General features: G+C 41.1%; 2 protein-coding genes across 4 annotated transcripts in view; both read left to right on the plus strand.

Annotated features, from left to right (window-relative positions):
* Positions 1-23,518, plus strand: part of CHST9 (carbohydrate sulfotransferase 9) — a 231,680-nt gene that overhangs the window by 197,696 nt on the left and 10,466 nt on the right. For 2 of the 3 annotated variants that reach the window (XM_067014820.1, XM_067014821.1), the window contains one exon: positions 11,790-11,827. In XM_067014820.1, coding sequence (XP_066870921.1) covers positions 11,790-11,827 — 38 coding nt within the window. Of the gene's footprint in view, positions 1-11,789; positions 11,828-13,137; positions 13,195-23,518 lie in introns of those variants that run through there. The other variant, XM_067014822.1, reaches the window with a different exon arrangement.
* AQP4 (aquaporin 4) overlaps positions 11,785-23,518 on the plus strand; it is a 72,349-nt gene continuing 60,615 nt past the window's right edge. The window contains exon 1 of the mRNA XM_067014826.1: positions 11,785-11,827. The gene's annotated coding sequence lies outside the window, so the exon portion shown is untranslated. The remainder of the gene's footprint in view (positions 11,828-23,518) is intronic.

The raw sequence follows: 23,518 nt of genomic DNA on the forward strand, positions 1-23,518 counted from the left end.
TATCCTTCTGTAACAAACCAGTGATCTAGTAAGTAAAATGTTTCTTTGAGTTGTGAGCCCCACTCTAGCAAATTAATCAAACGCAAGGAGAGGGTCATGAGGACCTCTGATCTATAGCCAGTAGGTCAGAAGCCCAGGGGACAAGCTGGACTTGCAGCTGGCATCTGAAGTGTGGTGTGTGTGTGTGCACGTGCACGTGTGTGTCAAGGGACAGGACTGTGTGTGCAGGCATCTAGGACTGAGCCCTTAGCCTGTAGGATCTGACTCTATCTCAAGGGAGGTAGGTGTCAGAAGTGAGTTAAATTTGTGGACAGCCAGTCAGTATCTGTGAAGAATTCAGTGAATTATTTAGTGTGTTAAAGGAAAAACACACGAACGGAATTGGTGTCAGAATCAAAGCCTTTGACTCAAATCCAGGACCAGAGAGAACATAAGCTCTGAAACCAAACTTCTAACTTGCTAGTTCCTGATAGTAAATCCTTGTGATAGCTTAGAGACAGCATCTCTTGTTCACCATAGATGATGTAAAATCTGCATTCCATTACCTAAAGAGGCATCACTGAATATAAATAAAAAACAACTGTTTCCCAAAGTTCTAATTTGGTCATTATTTCTCTGTATATACTTTAAAAAGAGTCTTGCATTCTGTAGCTTCCCCGGGCATCTCTCTGCAGAAGGTTGCCTGATATTGACCTCTTTCCTGATCTCACTTACTGCCCTCCTCCAGGATGTCTTTCTGGTACTTTAAACCTAACAAATGTTGAAAGGAGCTAATCATTCCACCTCCATCATTACTCGCCAAATTTACTTCTTTAAACTGGCCCTATTTCCTTGTTTCCATCTTTGTGTTAAGAGCGTCTTCTCCCAAGCAACCAAGCTCAAGATCTTGATCATCTTTAGTTCCCTTCTTTCCACCACCTGCCCTGCCACTCCAGCCCCCATCTGAATGAAGTCCCATTCTACTCACACAGTGTATCTCTCATTCACCCACATTATGCCATCTCCATACGAGCACCTCTCATGCTCAAGCCATAGCACTGTTAGATTCTATTTCGTCTTCAAACAGTTTAGATCACTCTCTGGCTCAAAAATGTTTTAGAGCTCCCTTACCAAATAAATGTCAAAATCTCTTCTGAAGTATTTAGGACTCTCCATGATACTGGTCCATGACACACATTTTGCCTTGCCTTTGATTACTCACTAATATACAGACTTCACTGAAGTCCAGCAGAACTATTTATGACTCCTCGTACACACCCCATGCATTTCCTGGTTCTGAGCTTTTGCTCATGCTTTTCTTTTCAGGTGAAATACCTTTTCTCCAATCTATTTTTATTAATATAACTACCCAGATCAAATGCTGTCTCTTCCATGAAGCATCCTTGGGATCCCCACCAAACACGACCTCTTTTTTATTTGTGCCACTTCTATGGAAATTTTCAATCTCCCTGATTCTTTTCGTGGCCAAAGAATTTAACTATAAACTTAGAGATCATCTGTACTTGCAACACTGTCATTATGTACTGAGGATAAAGCAAGGACTACAGGAGTGAAGTTATTTGCTAAATGTCATACAGCTTAATAGTGGCAAAGCCAAGACTAGAAAAGTCTGAAAGTGAACCCATCACCATTTCTACTATATCAAGATTTAAATACCTTTTTGATCTGACTACCTATGCAGTGTACTAGTAAATCTCTTACAGCTCCATGACTTCATGTTGTTATTTGTGGGGGTGCTCATCTTGCTTCCTTTATTTCTGTACTTCCAGAACACCAAGCATAATGTCCAGAATAGATGCTCATTAAAATATTGCTATAGGATTAGATGAGTGAGTTTTGCTTGGGGATAATCTGAAAATCCTTTAACATGAAGACTATGGCTGTTGAGAGCTCATCACTCTTTTCTTTACTTAACCAATATTTTTTGAGTGGTTCAAGTTACATATGTAAGCTTATAAACTTTGAAAATTTAATTGAATCCCCAAATATGTTTACTGACAAGGAAAAGAAGTCAACATTAATGCATCTATCAACGAGCTGAATAAAACCCCTTTTGACTCTAGATTAACTCAAACTCAGATTATTTAACTGTTATTGAGCCATCCCTCAAACACTTTGTAAAATGAGCTAAGAAATAAAAAATCAGCAATTTTTATTTTTCAGCTCATAACCATATCATGTATCCAGGTACTTTTCTGCTTCATTTTTGCCAGGTGTGTGTGTATACACACATACACGTACACTCACATGATGCAACCCACACATACACATGCACTCCACTTGCACCACGGTTACCTTTGAAAAATGGATACTGCAGCTCCAGAGGCAAAGTCTCTGATGGTGGTGAAGAATTAAGTCATTTGTTATTTACGACAATGATAATTGCTATTAGTATGGTCATTATTACTTAAAGTCCACGTTTGGTGCCTGACTTTTTCTGCAGTAGAGTTGTAAACAATGAATGCCAATTTTAGAAATATCAAGGAATCAAGGTAGGAGCTACAAATGACACTTAAAGATCCCTCTTTCTAACTCACTCTCAGCGGGAGATAAAAAACTATTGAGAGCGCTCTTTGAGACAAAGTCGTGAGGTAACGTCTCCATTATATTTATTAGTACATGGTCTTATTAGCCATCTGTCACAGAAATGGACTGACTTCAACCAACAGTTTACATCAAACTCATTTTCTAGACAAAGAAACTGAGGCCGGGAATCATGAGCTCCCATAACTCACTTAGTCCCTAGGTTCCTACATGCCTCATCCTTTTCCTCCTCAGTGTTGCAGGGCATTGTTCCTTCCCTTTGCACTCAGTTGGTTGAAGGTAGGCACCATAGGTTTGATTGATACATCAATTTGCATCTCAAGGCATCACTTGATAAAGACAGTGCCATGAAAGGCTACTCTCTCACAAGCCAATTTCCCCCTCTGGGCTGACTTTAGAAGCTCATTGATGTCACTTCCTTCCTCAGTCAGCAAGTGAATTTTCTTTAATTCTCAAGACCAGCTGTCCATGCTGTCAACAGAAAGTTATTAAAATTCCTTTAAAGTGAATAAAAATAGCCTAAAAGCAAATGTACTTGGAAACAGGAAAGAATCAGTATGCAAAGTCCACAAACCTCTGAGCAAAATAATGTTGATCCAACCAGAGATTTCAAACATTGTATATTCAAGATGCTAAAAAAAATAATTAGAAGATGCTAAACCACATACTTCTTAATCTTTTATTAGCAATGGCTTATGCAGTGACAATTTATCCCCTAAATTCCATTCCTCTTTCTCAAATATGATTTGAATAAATTAAGGAATGACTTAGGTTTTCCTTAAGTGGGATTCCCTACTTTTTTCTTGTCTCAATCAGGGAACATTTACATCTCCACCAGGCTAAGAGTATCCGTGAGCAAGAGAAAAAATTATCATTAGCTGCAATCATAACCACTAGAGCCACAAAATAATTATATATTTTAATTTATTAGGGTTTTAATAGCTCAAGGGAGGAGATCATTTTTCTCATATTTAAATTGCTGTATCTCACAGAAGTGGTCCATCTGGCTCGAGTCCACATGATCCTCAACAGACTTTCTGACCTTAGGAACTGGAACCCAACCCTGTTACCTTCCAAATCAGCCCTTGCCTTACCCTTCAGTCCCCAGCATGGCTTCTACCTTGTTACCTGAGTTGTTCATGAACTGGTCCCTAAGTCCCGTCAAAACATGGATATGTTCCCTGCCACTTATATCACCTAAAATCACCTACCTCTTCCTTATTTGGACAGAAACCACAAATCCTGGACTTACTGTGACCTTTTGCCAGGGAAACTGTATCCGACCTGTCTGTCTTGTCATCCCAAGACACAGCTTAAGTTTGTGTGTTGGGTTCCTACGTGTAACTGGGGCACTCAGGTCAAGTCTACTCCAGTACTGCACCACCCAAGGCCCCTAATTCTGCAAACTGCACAATTCAATTAAACAGAAGCTTGAATCTTCACTGTAACTATGCTAAGAGGCCCTATTTTAGTAAATAGCAGTTTAGTGAAAGAAAATGGTGGAAATTTGGGTAAATTCAAACTAAAAGGACAATTAAAATATTGTGAGCCTTCAGGAAAAGTATAAAAATGGTGCTTTGTAAGTTATCTAGAATTAATTCTCAGTCTTTCACTTCAGTTTCCACAATTTTAAACACATATTATGTTTGTAATACAGAACTAGGCTACTATAGATGTTGTATAAAATAGGAGGGAAAAAGGACATTAGACATAATCACTATTACTAGGATACTTTAAAATCCTCGGAAAATCCATTGGGAACTAATACAAAAATGGCTGCCATCACAAAACAAAGTATTTGGTATGGGCCAGAATTTATCGGTAGTCAACTTCAGGCCTTCATGTGATCCATCTAGTGAGTTTTAACCACTGAAACTTTCCTTTCACTAGGGAGAAAGAGCCAGAAGCAGCTGCCCTTAAAATATGGGAACTGGTACAAGCTGCCCCTGACCGAAAATACTGTCAGTTATTCTGTAAATTTGCACTGAACACCTAGAGTGTGCCAGCACTGGGCCCTGGATACAACAATAAAAAAGATGGATCAACTATACTCCAACAAAAATCAATTTAATAGAACTACCATATGACCCAGCAATCCCACTACTGGGCATATACCCTGAGAAAACCATAATTCAAAAAGCGTCATGTACCACAGTGTTCATTGCAACTCTATTTACAATAGCCAGGACATGGAAGCAACCTAAGTGTCCATCGACAGATGAATGGATGAAGAAGATGTGGCATATATATACAATGGAATTTTACTCAGCCATAAAAAGAAACAAAATTGAGTTATTTGTAGTGAGGTGGATGGACCTAGAGTCTGTCATATAGAGTGAAGTAAGTCAGAAAGAGAAAAACAAATACCATATGCTAACACATATATATGGAATCTGAAAAGAAAAAAAAAAAAGGTTCTGAAGACCCTAGGGGCAGGACAGGACAGGAATAAAGATGCAGACATAAAGAATGGACTTGAGGACACAGGGAGAAGGAAGGGTAAGCTGGGACGAAGTGAGAGAGTAGCATGGACATATATACACTACCAAATGTAAAATAGATAGCTAGTGGGAAACAGCTGCATCACACGGGGAGATCAGCTCCATGCTTTGTGACCACCTAGAGGGGTGGGAGGGAGATGCAAGAGGGAGGGGATATACGTATATACGTATAGCTGATTCACTTTGTTATACAGCAGAAACTAACAGAACATTGTAAAGCAATTATACTCCAATGAAGATGTTAAAAAAATCAATTAAAAAAATAAATAAAACATAGAAGAAGAAAATAGATTTTAAAAAAAGGTACAGATTCCTTTTCTGTGCAGTGTTGAATTTATAGACACTTTATAAAACATCTTTAATAAATAACAAAAGTGTAAGCAATTGTCATGATATTTTAATTTTTATTGATATTTTAAAGGGACCCACATTCTTTAAGTGTTAGTAACCACTGCTATAAGATATAGAAAATTAAACCTTTTCTTTAGTGCTCTTACACTTATAATAAAATCAGCTGCTTCATAAAAATGGTTATTACTTTTTCTTGTTCTGTTTTTAAACGTAGTTTCCTCATAAGAGATCTTGTCTTGTTAATAAAATGTTATTGCCAGAATTTTTACTTGAAAACTTTAAGGATTATGTACTGTAGTCTCAAATCAGAAAATAGCAAAGTTTTAAAAATACAAAATTTAAAAAAAACAAAAACAAGATAGTCAGGGTCCCTGACCTCAGGGAACTCACACTATAGAAGAAGAAACGAGCAAAGAAGCAAGCAAACATACAAATGAGAAAACAATCGCAAGTTGTGGTAAGTGCTGGGAAAGAAATAAACAAAGGGCTGAGATCAAGAATCACAAGAGGAGATGGGATGACCAGAGAAGAGCCCCTACGGTCTTAATATTAAACTGAAACCTGAAAATTTGAAAGAGCTAGCCCTGTCAAGTTGGAAAGACAGCAGCATGCACAAAGGACCAGAGGTCAAAAGGACCAGAAATTCACGTAAGACCAAAGTGATTGGAGGGTGAAAAGGGAAAGGGAATGGAAATCAAGGCGAGGTTGGAAACATGGGCAAGAAGCAGATGGGGCAAGGCAAATAGGATGTAGTAAGGAGTTTAGGGAGAGCAAGTGTGGAAGCAGGGACCAGCAAAAGGCTGATGTCACCATCCAAGGGAGAGCTATTGATGGGCTGCAACAAGGCAGTGGCTATAAAGAGACAGCATGACTTGTAGATAGATTCTGAAGACACTGAGTCCCTTCCGCCCACGGACTGCTCTGAAACCTCTCCCCTGCTCCCATCTTTGGCTCCCTTGAACTAGTCCTGGTCCCTAAGCCTTTGCATAAGCAATGTTTACAGTTCTGTGCTCTTTTGCAAGATAAAGACAGGGCCCTAGTTCACCAAATTGTCAGATCTGCCCTGTTACAGATCATTATATTGGTCCTCTTCCCCAAATTCTCATGTTCCTTCCTAAAATACCCTTTAGTGGAGAGGAGGGGGGATGTGATATTCCAGAATCTGGCAGTTGTAGAATATCAAATTACCGTACGTAATACACAGAAATACAATGGGCATATTTGCACTCCAAGAAAGAGGAAGAGATTCGTAACCTCACCTTCTTTGCCTTGCCTCAAGATTTCACATGTGGTACCTTCAAAACAGCTTGAGCATCACTACAGAATGGATAAGGCTAAAAGTAGACTATAGTCCAGAAGTAAACAATGTCAGAAAAGCAGGGAACCAAGCCAACAAGCTCTTTGGGAGCAGCCAGGGACCAGGCCTGTGTTGGTCACAGTTGAATCCCCAGAGCTTAGTATCCATATGTGACATATGGTAGCTGATCAGATATTTGTTGATTAAGTGACTAAATAAGCCAGATATGACTCTTTCCAATCTTTATTCCCCTTATCCGTTTGTTACCAATTTCTCTCAAACATTTCTTCCATGAGCTCCTTTGTTTTTCCTCGCTCTCTCCCTCTCTCTCTCTCTCTCTCTTCCTTCCTGTTTCGACTTCCCTGGTCTAGGCCCCATTCCATCACCTAGTTTATCCACTCACCAAAGCCCCCTATGTATTCTCCAATTGCTCTCCCTACTCTGTCCAATGTATTCACCAGTTTAATTTTCCTTCATATTCCACCTCTGCTGAAGGAACCGTCATTGCCCCCAGGTTGTCTACTGTTGCAAACATAAGGCAATTGACTTGTTTCCAGGTCACCCTGGACAACAGTATTTTTCCCAAAACCCTCTCCTCTAGTCAGAGCTGTCACTCTCATGATGCCTTCCAAATTCCAGCCATTTCTGAAGATCTGGTTCAACTTCCACCTGCTCATTATTCCAATTCCTACATCCCAAGGATAGGTCCTATCTCATCATTTTTATTTAAGCTCTTGTATTCATCCTCTCTCTAAGAATTTGTTCAAACATGCCTATATCCAGAAGATATTCTTAAACTCCATTAAGTAAAAGGCCAATAAAAAATCAATAAGAAGTGTGGTTCTTGGGACTTCCCTGGTGGTCCGGTGGTTAAGAATCCACTTTCCAATGCAAGGGATGCAGGTTCAATCCCTGGTCAGGGAACTAAGATCCCACATGCCGCAACTACTGAGCCCACATGCTCTAGAGCCCACACACCACAACTAGAGTGAAGCGTGCGTGCCGCAACTAGAGAAGCCCATGTGCCACAACAAAGAGCCCGCCTGCCACAATGAGGTCCCACATGCCACAAAGAAGATCCCGCGTGCTGCAACTAAGACCCAAAGCAGCCAAATCAATCAATCAATATTTTTTTTAAACAGGTTGTCCTTGATTGTTCGTGACATATTTCTGCATAAGCCAAAAGGGAGGATAAGAGTGGTTGTTGGCAATATTTCTCCCAGAAACCTATTTGTTCCCCAAGATCAGCCACACTGGTTGCTCTTCATTTGTGTTCTCACACGGTGTCATTTATAAAACTCTGTTAAAACACTTAAAAGGCAGTGTTGCCACTTATCTCTACTTACCTCTCTCTCCCACTTGACCTTGACCTTGAGGGTGGGTGCCCTGCTGTGTTCGTCTTTGCACACCCAGCATTCAGGAGGTATCTGCCATCTTGAAGGGATCTTTTTGTGTGTGTGTGTGGTACGCGGGCCTCTCACTGCTGTGGCCTCTCCTGTTGCGGCGCATAGGCTCCGGACGCGCAGGCTCAGTGGCCATGGCTCACGGGCCCAGCCGCTCCGCGGCACGCAGCATCCTCCCGGACCGGGGCACGAACCCGTGTTCCCTGCATTGGCAGGCGGACTCTCAACCACTGCGCCACCAGGGAAGCCGTATTTTAGAATAAATATATTAGACATTGAACTCAAACTTTCAGTTCATTAAGTTAGGGAAATGCCTGAACAGCTGATGAGTCTAGCTGTGAGGGATGAAAAATGGTCCAGAGGAGCTGGAATCTGAGAAATCTTTATTTCATGTGTTGGGGCCTGCTGTTCAAAATAGACTCAAAACTGCAGATTCTTGCAAATCTGTGCATGGCTGCAGAGGTCTCCTAGCCTCCTGCATTGTCCCATTTTGCTGTGTGTTGGCATTTTTCTGAGGAGCAGATTCGTAGCTGCTCTTGGGTCCTTTTCCTCCCCATCAATCCATCCTCCACTCCACCTCTCAAGTCATCTTTCCCAAAGCTGGTGTCTCACCTTCTTCCTACACCCCTTCCTTCCTACCTGCTGTGCTACGTATGCTTATACTATATAAGCCACTCAGAATGTCTCACAATTTACCCAAACACACCCTCTTCTTGCCTCTGAGACTTTACTCTTCCTGTCCCAATTCCCTGGAATGCCCTTCTCTCACCCTTTGCCTGAAAAATTCATACTTATTTAATCTTCCCAAATCTGGAGAGGGGTAAATACTGTTAACTCTTTGTTATAGATGGCCAAACAGGACCAGAACGTTGAGTAGCTGGCCCTGAATCAAGCATCTAGTAAAAGACAGAGCTGTAAATTAGATGCCAGGTTGTCACCTACTCCGTTTTCTGGACTCCAGTGGGCTGCTGTGTGATTAGGTTATGATTATTTGATTGTTTGGGCTCTTATTTTTCACTTGAATTCCTTCAGATTTCCCTTGGTTCCTAAGGAAACAGAACTAAGATTTCGTGCTGCTGCTGCTGCCCCTGACGTCACCTCCAGCCTATTCCCCAGGTAGCAACCAGCCCTGAGTGATCCTCTGAAAATGCACGTCTGACCAAGGCATTCCAGTGCCCCTACTCACATCCTGGGCTACACCCCCTTAATAACTGACTTCCCTCTACTTTGGGGAAGACCATAAATCTCCCCCAAACGGTCTACATGACCATGGCTGTATGTTTCTTGCCTCATTTCACACCACGCTGGCCTCCCCTTACTTTCCTCTGGCCATGCTGGCTTCCTTTCTGTGCTTTGGGCCCACTGGCTCACTCCTTCCGGAATGTTCTTCCCCCTCTTCTTGTCTATACTGGTGATTTAATTCAAAAGGCATGTTATTTTTTCCCCACAAACCATTAAACAGTCTTCTTTAAACACTCTGCATATTATCTTACAAGGGAAATCTAAATATTAAAATGTATCAAAAGAGTCCGATTGGGTAGTACCATTAAAAAACAATGAAGAAAATTGGTTCTTATTATCTAGAAACTCCAAGATTGCCCCCGTTATTTCGTGACAGTGACTAGACGTTAAGATCCCACTCAACAGAGCCACTCCATTCTCTGGACTCCTTATTCTTCTACTTCATCCCATGTAACACTTAATCTGGTACTGAACACTTAGTAAAATTTCCAGATATACTTATTATTAGTTGCTCAACTGACTGGTGAATATCACTTATTCGTTACTTTCTGCTTTATAACAAAGTGAATCAGCTATACATATACATATATCCCCATATCCCCTCCCTCTTGCATGTCCCTCCCACCCTCCCTATCCCACCCCTCTAGATGGTCACAAAGCACCGTGCTGATCTCCCTGTGCTATGCGGCTGCTTCCCACTAGCTATCTATGTTACGTTTGGTAGTGTATATATGTCCATGCCACTCTCTCACTTCGTCCCAGTTGACAGTTTCTTAAACAACTAAACATGCAACTAACATACAACCCAGCAATTGCACGCCTGGGTATTTATCCCAGAGAAATGAAGACTTATGTTCACATAAAAACCTGTACATACATATTGATAACAGCTTTATTCACCATAGCTAGAAACTAGCCAGATGTCCTTCATCAGATGAATGACTAAACAATCTTTGGTATATCCTTACCATGGAATACTACTCAGCAATAAAAAGGTAGAAATGCACAGGAATGCACATAGCAAGAGTGAGAAAATCCTATCCCAAAAGGTTATAAAATGTATGATTCCATTTATACAACATTCTTTTCTTTTTTTTTTTTAACATCTTTACTGGAGTATAATTGCTTTACAATGGTGTGTTAGTTTCTGCTGTATGACAAAGTGAATCAGCTATACATATACATATGTCCCCATATCTCTTCCCTCTTGCGTCTCCCTCCCTCCCACCCTCCCTATCCCACCCCTCTAGGTGGTCACAAAGCACCGGGCTGATCTCCCTGAGCTGATCTCCCTGTGCTATGCGGCTGCTTCCCACTAGCTATCTGTTGAGTGAGTGGCATAAACAACATTCTTGAAATGACAAAATGATAGCAATGGAGAACAGATTAGTGGTTGCCAGGAGTTAAGAAGAGGGTGGAGGCGGGAGGACAATGGATGTGACTATAAGAGAGCAACGTGAGGGACCCTTGTGGTGATGGAAATGTCCTGTATCTCAACTATGTCAATGTCAATATCCTGGTTGTGATATTATTGTACTATAGATCTTCCAGATGTTACTGGTGTAAAGGGTACAGGGGAATCTGTCTGTATTATTTCTTATAAATGCATGTCACTACACAATCATCTTAATTAAAATTTTAAAAGGACACATTTAATAAAGTGTACATATCACACCAAGATGTTCACAAGCACAAAATAACTGCAGGGCCACAAAATGTCTTCTTTCCTCTCTTTCCTGATGGTTTGTTGGTTATTGATTATGCCTAAGGATTTTTTTCCTTGTATGTAAGACACATGATATTGATCACTTTTATTAGGCTATTTTCGCAATGACTGAGGTTTATTATTTTAGAGTCTTTATTATTTATACCCCTGTGTTGCTTTTCATATGTTATGTTACTCTGATTTGTTTCTGTCCTGACCAAGATACCATTAATAGAACTGTTGGTTTGTACTTCAGTCTCTGCCAGGACCAAAACATAAGAACGTCTTTATCATCTTCACAGGTCAGAGAAAAGTAGCACCTCTGCCATCCACCACTTTAAATCTCCTCGCCTGGTCCTCAAGGTTCCTTGAGTTCAGTGTTAATATTATGCTTGAACAGGTTGTCATTGTTTGTAAACCTTTGACTTGACTGGCTGTGGTTCACGTTTTTCTTTGGTCCTTTCATCTCTTTACCATTTCTCTGCCAAAGTTTAATACGTTCTCTGGTATCACCCTTCCCGGATTTCCACTCCATTTTCTGTTATCTTTGCCTAATGTGGTTTATTTCGGTTTTGACTTTTTTTCCATCCCAATTATTGGAGTGATTATAAATGTCCCTATTGTGATACACTGTCTTGCTTGGAGAGTTCTTTTGGAGTTCTGAGTGAGAACAGAGCAAGACCGGTACAGTATTTTATTCCTTTTCATACCTTAATGTTGAATTTCTTTTTTGCTCTCTCTTTCAGTGACCAGAGAAAAAATCCAGGACCATATCACCAACCAGGTATTTCCTCACTTCTCATAAACTGTAATGTAGAATTTTGCTTTAAATATTAATAATTATTTATAAATATTTAGAAGGGGGGGCATTGCTAGTTCTTGGGTATGAGCAATACACGTGTTATTGGTTCTGAGAACAAATAAACTGATCCTCTGTAAACGATCAGACACTTTCGTTGTCTCCCTCACCTCATTCCTTCCCTCCTCACCATCCTCCCCAAGGGTGGGAAACAGTGAGAAGTGGGCTCTGCCAGTTCTGACATAAGCATCCCTCAGAGCGTATCATGATCTCTCTTTGATTCTATCATGGTTGCAAATAGATACTTTTATCTGCTTCTCCCTTAACTAAGGTGACTCTCCTCTGTGATGTTCCCAAGTTCTAATTCTCCCAGTCACTCCCTCCCGGACAGTTAAGAGCTAAACCCTTAGCAGTGGAAACATACCAGTTGATTTTCCATTCTGGTCTCTGATTTCTAACCACATTTAGCCAGTGTCTTCCTGCCTGCCTCACTATTTCTTATCCATTCTTTTTGATTATTTTTTTATATTTACCAGTAGATGGAGTCATTCTGTACTACAGTTTAAGGGGTTTGAGACATGTAGCCACACATCCAAACCAAGTTCGGCCTGTCTTGCACCATCCCACCCTCTTCCCATGGGCCAGCTGAGCTGCAGTTTCTCCCGGTGCTGCCTGTGTCACTAGACCCAGGGAACGCAGACACTGGCCTATGGCAAAATATGCACAGCTTTCATTCATAGACCAGAATCTCCAAGTCTTTTGTTGTTGTTGGTCTCCTCTGGCATAAATTATAACTCACCCTTGCCAAAGGGAAGAATGGTACGTCTACATTTATACCAGTCAAGGGTACATTTTTCAACATCTTCTCCTAATGGGCTTCAAAATAAATTCCAATTCTGGTCCTCATTGTCATTCCAACCGAAGTAAGTTCTAGCTCTACCTAATCTGTGCCAGATGCCCTATAATTCATCGAGCTTAAAAACTGGTTCATTCATTTGGCTAATATACTGTATTGCAGATTCAGTAGGCAAACTTTAAGGCTTATCGGGTACCATTTTTCTTTTGAATAGAATTGTAAATACTGTATTGACTCTTTGTAGCAGCCATCTTAATACTTGAAAACGCCACCCCTGTGCAATATTGAAGTCAATTAGTCGTTTCAAACAGTTTATTTGCCTTTTGAACTTAGTCTCTTTAACATTATATTTCAACTATTTGTATATACTCAAGTAGCTTGGTAAGGCTGAGCAACAGTTAACCAGTAATGTTTATTGCTACCATTTTTATTTATTTAAGTCACAGAAGGAATACATCCTTATAAAGAGAACTGTTTTCTTTATTAACTTAACAAGGTAAAGCAGTTGGTCAAGAAATAAAGACCACTTCTCTGGGGAAGATTTTCATTTCCTGTATTTTCCTTCTTTTTACCCTTGGCTAAACTAATAGAGTAGGTAGACACCAAAAATTTACTTATAATCTTAAACATTGATTTAGTGCCAGATAAAATCATAATGGTTTCCAGTCCCAGTAAGACAGCGAAATTCTTTGGACTTTAGCTTACGAGGTAAGGGTCTTAAGTATATTAGTTATATAGTCATTCTCAGAACAGATAGTTGTATTGTTCAGTCAGTGTCTGCCAGCTGTATTTCTTTTTTTTTTTTCGGTACGCGGGCCTCTCCCGTTGCGGAGCGCAGGTTCCGGACGCGCAGGCCCAGCGGCCATGGCTCACGGGCCCAGCCGCTCCGCGGCATGTGTGATCGTCCCGGACCGGGGCACGAACCCGCGTCCCCCGCATCGGCAGGCGGACCCCCAACCACTGCGCCACCAGGGAAGCCCTATCTTTTCTTCTAACATGTAGGGAGGTACTCCCCACTCTCAAAAATGTGCCTGGAATACAACTCTATGAAGCATCTTACACTTCTAATTTATCTAGTCTGGCAAAGAACCACAAAATGAAGTCCCTTCCTTTTTAATTTTTTTTAATTGAGATATAATTGACATATAACATTATATTAGAATCAACAAAATGATTCCATATTTCTGTACACTGTGAAATGATCTCCATAAATAAGTCTAGTTACCGTCTGTCACCATCCAAAGTTACAAAACATTTGTTCTCCTCGTGATGAGGACCTTTAAGATATACTCTCTTAGTAACTTTCAAATATGCAATATGCTCAGATAGACTATAGTCACCATGCTGTCCATTACAGCCCCAGGACTTATTTGCTTTATCACTGGAAGTTTGTACCTCTTGATCCGCACTCCCCTTCTGCCACCCAAAGAATATGGCTCTTGAAAAACATTTCTGTATACTCACTTTGAATAATCAGTAGTGTTCTTCATCAGAAAGGCATGTAAAATAGAGCACTGGTGAGTGTTAATCTTGCCCCGAAATCCTTCCCACTAGGCACTATAGACTGTGTAATTAAATTGAAATTGAAAATCAAGTCCTTTTTTTTTCTTCCATTAAGCAAGCTACGAGTTGCACGCCAATGTGAGAAATCAGAGCTGGAGCGGAGGGAGGGTTCTAGCCTACTGGCCAATATCCAGCATGCATTTTTAGCCCACAGCTATTTTACCACACCTGAGCTCTGAGAACAAACAACTATTTGAGTTCTCTAGAGGGAACGCCGAATTCTTTCCTGTGTAATTCACTGGGGGAGATTAGTATGCTTTTTAAAAGTAACCTGTTAACGCAGTTTGTTTACGGGAAGAGGACAAAAATGAGCAGTGAACCGCTAGGCAGCTCATGTCCCAGAATGAGATGAATGCATGACCCATTTTTTTCAGCTGTCCCTTTGGCAGTTCATTGCTGCAACGATTTCCTCTCCGAATAATGTGCCTTGTAGAGATGAAGTCTCCTGTAGGTTTTTCTGAATAATTTTGACTATGATAGATTAAAGATAATACCTTAAAATACTACCAAAAATACCTTCAAAATCAAATTAGCATATGGTCAGTACGAGAATGGGAATACTGAATATAAAAACTTTCGACTTCCGTTTTGGAAACTGCCTTCTTACATAGTAGGCAACTGAAATCTGTAGTAAATGAATACCTTCTGTTTATGCCTTTTAGGATAGTAGATCACTGGAACCCATAGTGAATTAATAGTTTGTTTTTAAACAGCTAATTGATGAAGAGGGATACCGAACATGGGGCTCGGTTTCTCGTGGGCAGGATGTGCATGTTGCGGGGGGACGTCCCCAGTTCTGGTGCTGGTCGTGAGAAAGGCTCGTCTTTGCTGATTGGCTGGTTCAGAGAGAGAACGCCATTGGCGGCTGTTACAGCTTATGGATCTGTTTCCTGAGACTGCTGCAACAAACTCTCACCAACTGGAGGCTCTCAAACACACTAATGTATTGACTCTTGGCTCCGGAGGCTAGAAGTTCAAAACCAAGGTGTCGACAGGGCCAAACTCTCCCTGAAACCTATGGAGGTGGATCCTTCCTTGCCTCTTTGCTGGCTTCTCGTGGCGCCGGCAATCCTTGGTGTCCCTTGGCTTGTAGCTGCGTCTCTTCAGCCTCTGCCCCTGTCGTCGCGTGGCTGTCCTCCCTGTGTGCCTCTTCTCTTCTAAAAAGGGCACCAGCCATATTGGCTTAGGGACCACCCCCATGACCTCATCTTGATTACCTCTGCAAAGACCCTGTTTCCAAACAAGGTCACACTCACGGGTACCAGGAATGAGGACTTCAAAATATCTGTTTGGGGGACACAGTTCATCTCATACCAGGCTGGAAACTTTAGAGTCATCCTCCACTCCATGTCTCCCTCTGACCAGCTAGCACTTGATGTGCTCTCCCATAGCCCTGTCCAATCCAGCTCCTCCACCACCACCCAGCCCTTGGCCTCTGCTCCCCCCAGGCCCTCATCTCGTTTGCTCTACATGGTGGCTCCATACGGCTCTCCCACTGCTTCACCGCCATCCCATTCACCTTGCAATTCTGTTCCACTTTACTTTCTGAAATACCAATCATCTGGCATCTCTCCTCTGCTGAAAAACAAGAAGTAAACAGAAGCGCCTCCCCCATTTTTAGCAGTGATTATTAATGCTGCATGTGCATTATAATCACCCTGGAGCTTTGTTAGCACAGATCCTGAGACCCGCCCCCTCCTCAATGTCACATGCACCCCCAAGAAATTCTGGGCCAGGGGTTGGCTTCAGACGGGGCCTCACTATTAGACCAGGCCAAGGGTGCTCATGTGCTTTCAAAGGCCTCGAGCATCACAGGCACAGAGAGACAAACACTTTTTAAAAATATATATATTTATTTATTCAGTTAAATATTTTTGCCTGTGTTGGGTCTTCGTTTCTGCGCGAGGGCTTTCTCTAGTTGCGGTGAGCAGGGGCCACTCTTCATCGCGGTGCGCGGGCCTCTCACTGTCGCGGCCTCTCTTGCTGCAGAGCACAGGCTCCAGACGTGCAGGCTCAGCAGTTGTGGCTCACGGGCCTAGCTGCTCGGCGGCATGTGGGTTCCTCCCAGACCAGGGCTTGAACCCATGTCCTCTGCATTGGCGGGAAGATTCTCAACCGCTGCACCACCAGGGAAGCCCGACAATTTTTTTTCCTTCCAGCCTCATGTTTTAAAGTTTGATGACCAATTGAGCACACACAAAATGTTGGAGAGGGATAGAGAAGCTGAACTGGACACTCTGGTCCTTTGGGGTGAGGTTGGGCTGGGGGATAAAAGACCAGCCTGTGCCCTTTGAAACCAGAGAAAGAAAAGCTTTAGTTTCAACATAGCCACGCCCCATCCCCCATAGCCCGAGGATGTGTAGGCAGACGGCGCTCCTCAGCAACAGTACTTCCACCCTCCCCTCTGCTTGGGAGTTGGGTGCAGTGGGCAGGTGTAATTCTGGGCAGGACTTAGAGCTGCCTGGCAATCCCAGGTCAGAAAAGTGAGGCATGAGGTGAGGGAAGCTGCCCTTCCCAGGAATCCTGTGAGCTTTACTGAATCAGCCCATCCTTGACAGGGGCAGGTCCAGCCACTGCCCAGGAGTCCCCAGCTGTGTCTAGTTTCTGGCCTGTCCTCCTCCTGAAGGTCCATTGGGCCACTCAGGCCTCTGTGGCAGGGTGGCCCTCTGGAGGCAGGGCTTCTTTAGCTTCTAGGCCCAGAGCAATCCTTTGGGACAGGCTGCAGACCACAGGTGGAAACAAGGACTGGGTCTTGTGTATCGCTTACTTTAAAACTTCTAAATATTTAGACATACAGTGTGTGGGCTTCCATTCATCCTCCTGCTCTAGGCCCCGTAAATGTTGAGGATGATCCTGAAGCCAAGATGGAACCCACTCACCTCTTGTCTATAGGATAAAATTTGAACCTGTGAGTACAAAATCCAAAGCCCTATGATCTCCTTTGGAGAGCATGCACCCCGCCTCCCTAGACTTATTTCCCATTCTGCTTCTTTATGTAAAACTATTGTGTCCTATTTAAAACTGTTCTACCAACATACTCACCCCTTTCTCTGCAGGTACAAAATTTACTCATATTCCAAGACCTCACTCCAATATCACCTCTTCCATGAAGCTTTCCTCATCACAGAGCTAAGAGTCCTCTCTCCTTCTTCTGTGCACCTATATTCTTTTTTCTGCCCCTTTGCTATAGACCCTTGCATTTTCTACTCTATATTCTCATTACTGACATTCCTATGTGATTTTGTAACTAGATAGTCTTGTCCCAAAGGGAAGATAATCACGTTTGGCTCATTTCTGTGTTCACTGTTAGACCTTGCACATCATAGGCATCCAACCAATTCCTGGTCCATTGTAAATTCTTCCACTCACTAAATTATTATCCTAGAAACCAGAGGAACTGCTGGTTGTGGGCAGGCTGCTCCGTGTACCCTGGACCAATCACACCTGGTGTGCCATTGACTCTTCTAAGGCAGGAACTAGGTGTTGTCCTTTGCCCTCCCAAGTGAGGAATCTAAACCAGAAACAGAAGACACAGCTAAGGCTGCATGTGGTCTCTACGAATAATGGTCACACAGCTGGGAAAGAAAGAATCAAAGGGCAGGAGGGCCCACACCTTTATTTCACCCTTATGTCCACATACCATAACTGCCTGTAGAACGCTGAACCATTTGCTTGGGTCAAGACTTGGCACCTGATTTTTTTTTCTCGAATGTAAACATGGAAATGTCATTCACTGCTGCCTTTTCAGTGTAGCGTGAACTTTACAACCTCTAAATTTAAAGTGGCATTGTATTACCTTGCACTATTCTTATCAAAATGACCATGCACTCAAGGAGACAACTTTGACCTAAAGAGAGTTTCTCTTGGCAGGTTCAGCATGAATAGAGCTAGTAAAGATCCCGTCCCCCTCATTCTCTTTTAAGATTACCTTCTAGAATTAGGAGTTGTGCTTTTAAAAAGCTACCCAATTTATGAGTCTTTTTAAAATGCTTGAAAGCAAGACTGAAATGATCCAGAAGTGGTGGCACTAATGGTGGTTAACAAAGAAGGATTTGTAAAAGATGGGCTTTATTAAAGGTCAGAAGACTTCATAACTAGAAGATACTCAGGTCTAAGTGTCAAAGGGCTGGCACTTGCCTCTTTATTCGGAAGCCAAGAAAGTTAAAACGTTGTATAAGGATGTCTATGGAAAAAGACAATAGACAGCAGTCTCTGGAAATATATTGTCATGACAAAGGGAGGGAAGAGAAGACAGCCCTCAGGTGTTTTAAAAGCGTGAACACCAAGAGGAAAATAATGGTTTATTAGCCTCACTGCGAGAGCTGTTAGCAATCAAATATGCAGATAATTCTCACTTAAGCATTCCCACTCAAGATCATTCCCACTCAGAATGCTTCTGAATAATTGTGACCAAGAGTTTTGCTAGTCATGTAATGCGCCATCTCATTTATTTGTCACAGCAACCCCAAGAGGATGCGTATTTTAATCTCCTTTTTATACAAGATGGGAACTCAAGCTTGAAAGATTTAGTAATTTTTCAGGTCCTGCCATGCTTAGCACTAAATTAATAATAATAATGGTTAGCATTATTATTGTTTAACAAACTTTCTGTGTGTAGGCATTATGATAAGTTTCACATAAAATTATCTCATTTAAACCTCACAGCAGCAACCTTGGGAGGCAGGTACAAATCAAGGGAGTCAACGTTAGTGAGGTTAAATGCCTTGCCCCAGATCACACACCAGGATGGAAGCAGGCAATCCAACCCTACCGTGTAAGCACCAGCCACTGTTCCCTGCTGCTTTAAATATCCTTATTTAAAGGCACACAGATGATGAGAGGCAGAGCTGGAATCTGAATCTAGGCGGATGGATCTCATTCTGAAATCCTTTCTCTTCACTATTGTGCTGTCCTACTACTTGTTCTGGAAGTTCTTCTATTCATTAAATGATCCCACTTATGACCACCCTAACCAGTACTCCAATCTTAACACCAGCAATTGGTTGTGAGAGTCTAGAAGACAGATATTTATGATGTGGTAGGTCTTTTTTTTTTTAATGTTTTAACTATCAAGATAGCATGTACTTACTCTGGGGTTCTTGATGAGCATTAAATTACTTTTTTAATTAAGTGAAAAATCAAGTGAATCTGGTCTAAGAGAAAAGCTATTTGTCACCTGAAAAGAGATTAAAAACTAAAAAAAAAAGTATACATTAGGATAATCTTTTGCCCACTGGCAAGTTACTTCAACAGAGCCCAGACCAAATTATTATGGACATAAAACAAGAATTGAAGTAGAAACTTTTATTCTCACCAACTATAAAATCTTCTCTTGTTCTTCTGTTTTCCAGAAAAGCACCTTACTTCTAAAAACTCTTTCATAAGTTCTTCACTATTAGTAATAAAGTGTCACTGTATATGTACTCATGTGAGAAAACATAGGATTCTAAAACGGTTGAAAATGTAGCATCTATTAGAAAGAATAAAAATAGAGAATTTACCATCTAGTGTAAATGAATCGCACCACCTAAGATGTTATCACCAACAGGCCAGGGAAATCTATTCCACAGATGATTGCTAGTCAATCTGTTTCTCTGCTTTTTCCTCCTCTCTTTTGAGATTTCTAATCACACCCCTTCCTACTTGCTAGCATCTGTACCTGAAATGAGTATAACTGCGTAACTGCAGTTTTTCAGCTCAACAGATGTTATGAGCAAAACGGTCAGCACCATCATTTGGGAATTTTCCTCAACATGTAGCAACTCAGCATCCACTTTCTACAAGGCAGGAACCCAGTTAGTAGAGACCTGTCAACATTCGGTAACTCAAACACCTCCTCCCTATAGAAAATCTTTCTTTCACTTCTTGGGTTAAAGCTATGATCAAACTGGTACAAAGGGCCCATTTGTCATCACGATTGAATATACATTCTAAAATACAGTATTTTTAAAAATCTACCTTTAAACTATTTTACCCATGTTATTCTTTCTTCTCATGATAAGGAACTGAATGAAGGACTCAAGTGAAAACTTGATCTCTTCTGGAATTGAATGGAAGAGACACCAGGGCAGTCATCATTTTGAATAAAAGTTGTTTGTGGACATTAAAAACTGTGTTTTGAGAAGTAGTGATCAAGCAAAATGGAACATACTACATGGTTTTGTTTATATAAAATTCCAAAAGATGTAAACAACCCATAGTGACAAAAAACAGAAGTGGTTGCCTCACCTGGCTGGGGGCAAAAGAAAGGATGGATTGCAAATGTCCACAAGGAAAATGTTTGTTGTGATGGAAATTGTCTGTATCTTTATTTTGAAAATAGTTTCACAGGTGTGCACATTTGTCATAATTCATCAAAATGTATACTTTAAATTCAATTTATTGTATATAAATTATACCTTAATAAAGTTGATTTTAAAAAGAAGTAGTGATCAAGGGATCAGAAACATTTTTATAGTGTATATAGATCATTGCTTAAGTTGAGCTCTATTCCCTATAATGATGCTAAAATGGCTATTTCCTTTGTATTTACAAATTGTAATCCTTTTTTATTTTCATCAGTTTGAATTTCACTATTTCCAACATTTGGCCACAATAAATATTTCTAAAAGCCCAAAAAGAAAAAAAAATAACAAGTAGTGGTCATCAATACAAGGCCAATTCTGTAGAATCCATGCTATATAAATGGTTCTGGCCCCTCAGGGCAGATCCCATGGGCATGCCTGATATGGTGTGTAGACTTTTGTGTGTATCTGAATTTGGTTGAGGAAACAGTCCTCATCAGAATTTCAAGAGTGAAAGAAAGTGTCCTGGAGAGTTTTTGTACCTCTCACTAGAGAAAGAAATTGATCAAACTTATCTCTTTGATTATGCATAAATTAAAACCAATTTTATTGAAACTTTCTTTTGTAAAGTTTTTTAGCACTTATCAGAGAACAAATTTCTGGGAAGGAAAAGATGCACAGACAAGTAGTGAAAATTTAGAGAACCAGTAAGGATCCCACTGAAAGCTACCTTGCTTTATTTTCCTTAATGTGGAAAAAGTTATTATCCACAGAAGTCTTATGTTATATTCTGTGGTCGATCATCAAACAAGGGTGGAATAAACAATATTCTTCACTGTTTCACCACTGGTATGTGCCTTGCTCAAAATGTATTAAAAGGAAATATTTCTGTCATACTATTACTGGATAATTCAATTAAGCCAATGTTCTGTGGATGTGGAATAATGTAATTTACTATGTTGACTAATTAGCCAATCAGATATCTCTCATTTTCTAGGGCAATGGATTGACTAAAATGTGACCATAAACAAAATAGATTTTATTAGGCATAATCTGCTTTGTAAACAAATGAAATTAATTCTTTTCCTGACCTAAAGCTTTGAAAATGAAAGACCAAAATTGAACACATGCTTCCAATTTTGGTTCTGTTACTAAGATGACACAGAATATAAAAGTTACAATTTAACTTCCCCTCAAGTATTTCATACTTGAGACTAAATGACTCTTAGAAATATGTTCATCAACAGATGGGAGCCACTTATGGCCTCATAAACTCCAAAGCAAGTGAAATTATCTCAGCAAAATAGAAAGATTACAAGAAAACCTCATCTGCTTATCTCAGAGATGATTCATGCATTGCATATTGGCTCAATGGTGCAATGAATATTGACAGATAATCACCCTTCCTCATACAAGAGAAATCCTGAAAAAACGAATGCTCGGGATGCATGTTTGTCATCAATCAGTAAGCAATTTCCACACAGACCCTGTGTTTCTCCTTTTTACTACTTCTCCACTGATACCAGCCACCAGCCTCTCTCCAGGCTACTCTGTGTCCACTCTTAACGGCCCCCAGTCCATTCTCCACTTGGCCAGCAGAGTGAGCTTTATAAAATGTGCTTCACATCATGTTATCCCCCGTATAAATCTTCCAGTGGCTCATATTACACCTCTGATAAAACCCTACATCTTTCCCATGACCTAAATCCTAAATCTTAAATTCTCCATGACGTGTATTCCTACAGCATGTGGTCCTGCCCTCCTCTTTGATTTCATCTTGAGTCCCCAGGCCCTTTGCACTTACACGACAACCATCTGCCCTCTGTCCCTCCACTTGACCAGGCTCATTCCCCTTTGAGGGCCCTTTGCCCTCGTTGCCCCAGCCTGCAACACTCTGCTCCCAGATCTGGGGTTTCTTCTTGTCATGCAGATCTCTGCTCAACTAGCTTCTCCCAAATAGATCTTCCCTAGACACCTAGTTCACGTGGTCTTTCCACTCTCCCCCGGCCACTCACGCTCTGCCCCATCGCTGTGTTTTAGTGTTTGCATCACACGTATCATCATCAAAATTTTTGTTCATGTATCTGTTCATTATCTATCTTCACTCACAGGAATGTAAGTACCATGAGAACAGGACCCTTGTCAGAGTTGTTTGCCCCTCTGGCCCCAATGCCATTAAACAGGGCACATATTAGATGCTCATAATAAATACCCATCAAATGAATGCATCACTTGATCTTGCTAGCAGTCTATGACAATAGTCTGGGCGTGAAAAAAAAAATGTGTCTAAGTGATACACTGATAGTGGGAATGAACAGTTTAGAGAAAAAATGAATAGAGTTTGGTGTCTGAGTATGAGAAGCGAATTAACAATCTGAGACAAAGATTAATGCAAGGGCCCCAGGTTACTGCAGGAAGGTAATACTCTTGGCAGAAATGGAAAAGTTGTGGTTAAAAGCCACACTTCGTGAGTATATGCTACACGGCAGGCATTGTGTATTTGTTCCATTTATTTTTCACAACTCTATAAAGTCGGCATCATTATCTCTCTTTTATACATGGGAGGTTGAGTCAACTACCCCAAGCTGATTGGTTAGATGTCTTATTCCAGTGAGTGAGGTTGATTTGGTAGAAAGTACTAATTTGGTTGAAAGTTGCAAGTAAAGCATGAATAAGAGTAAAAATTTACTAAGTCTGGTCTCCCTCCCATTTCACAAGTTGTTGGGCTGAAATAGGTGTGAAATGTGTGTCTCACAACCTACCTTGGCACTCAGGGGTTCTTTTGCAAATTGGTCTGAGCACCTGTAGACCACCAAGATTGTCTTCCTCATTCTGTAACCCTGCGGGGCTGGGGGCTGGAAATACCTTGAAGAAGACACCCAACAGGAAAGTGACTGGATGGAGGTAAGAGATGAGATCAGTAGAGTAGAATGATACCAGTTACCTTGGAGACAACCACCCAGAGGGTGATAG

This window comes from Kogia breviceps, chromosome 15 (genome assembly GCF_026419965.1).
Source record: "Kogia breviceps isolate mKogBre1 chromosome 15, mKogBre1 haplotype 1, whole genome shotgun sequence".
Classification (NCBI taxonomy): domain Eukaryota; kingdom Metazoa; phylum Chordata; class Mammalia; order Artiodactyla; family Physeteridae; genus Kogia; species Kogia breviceps.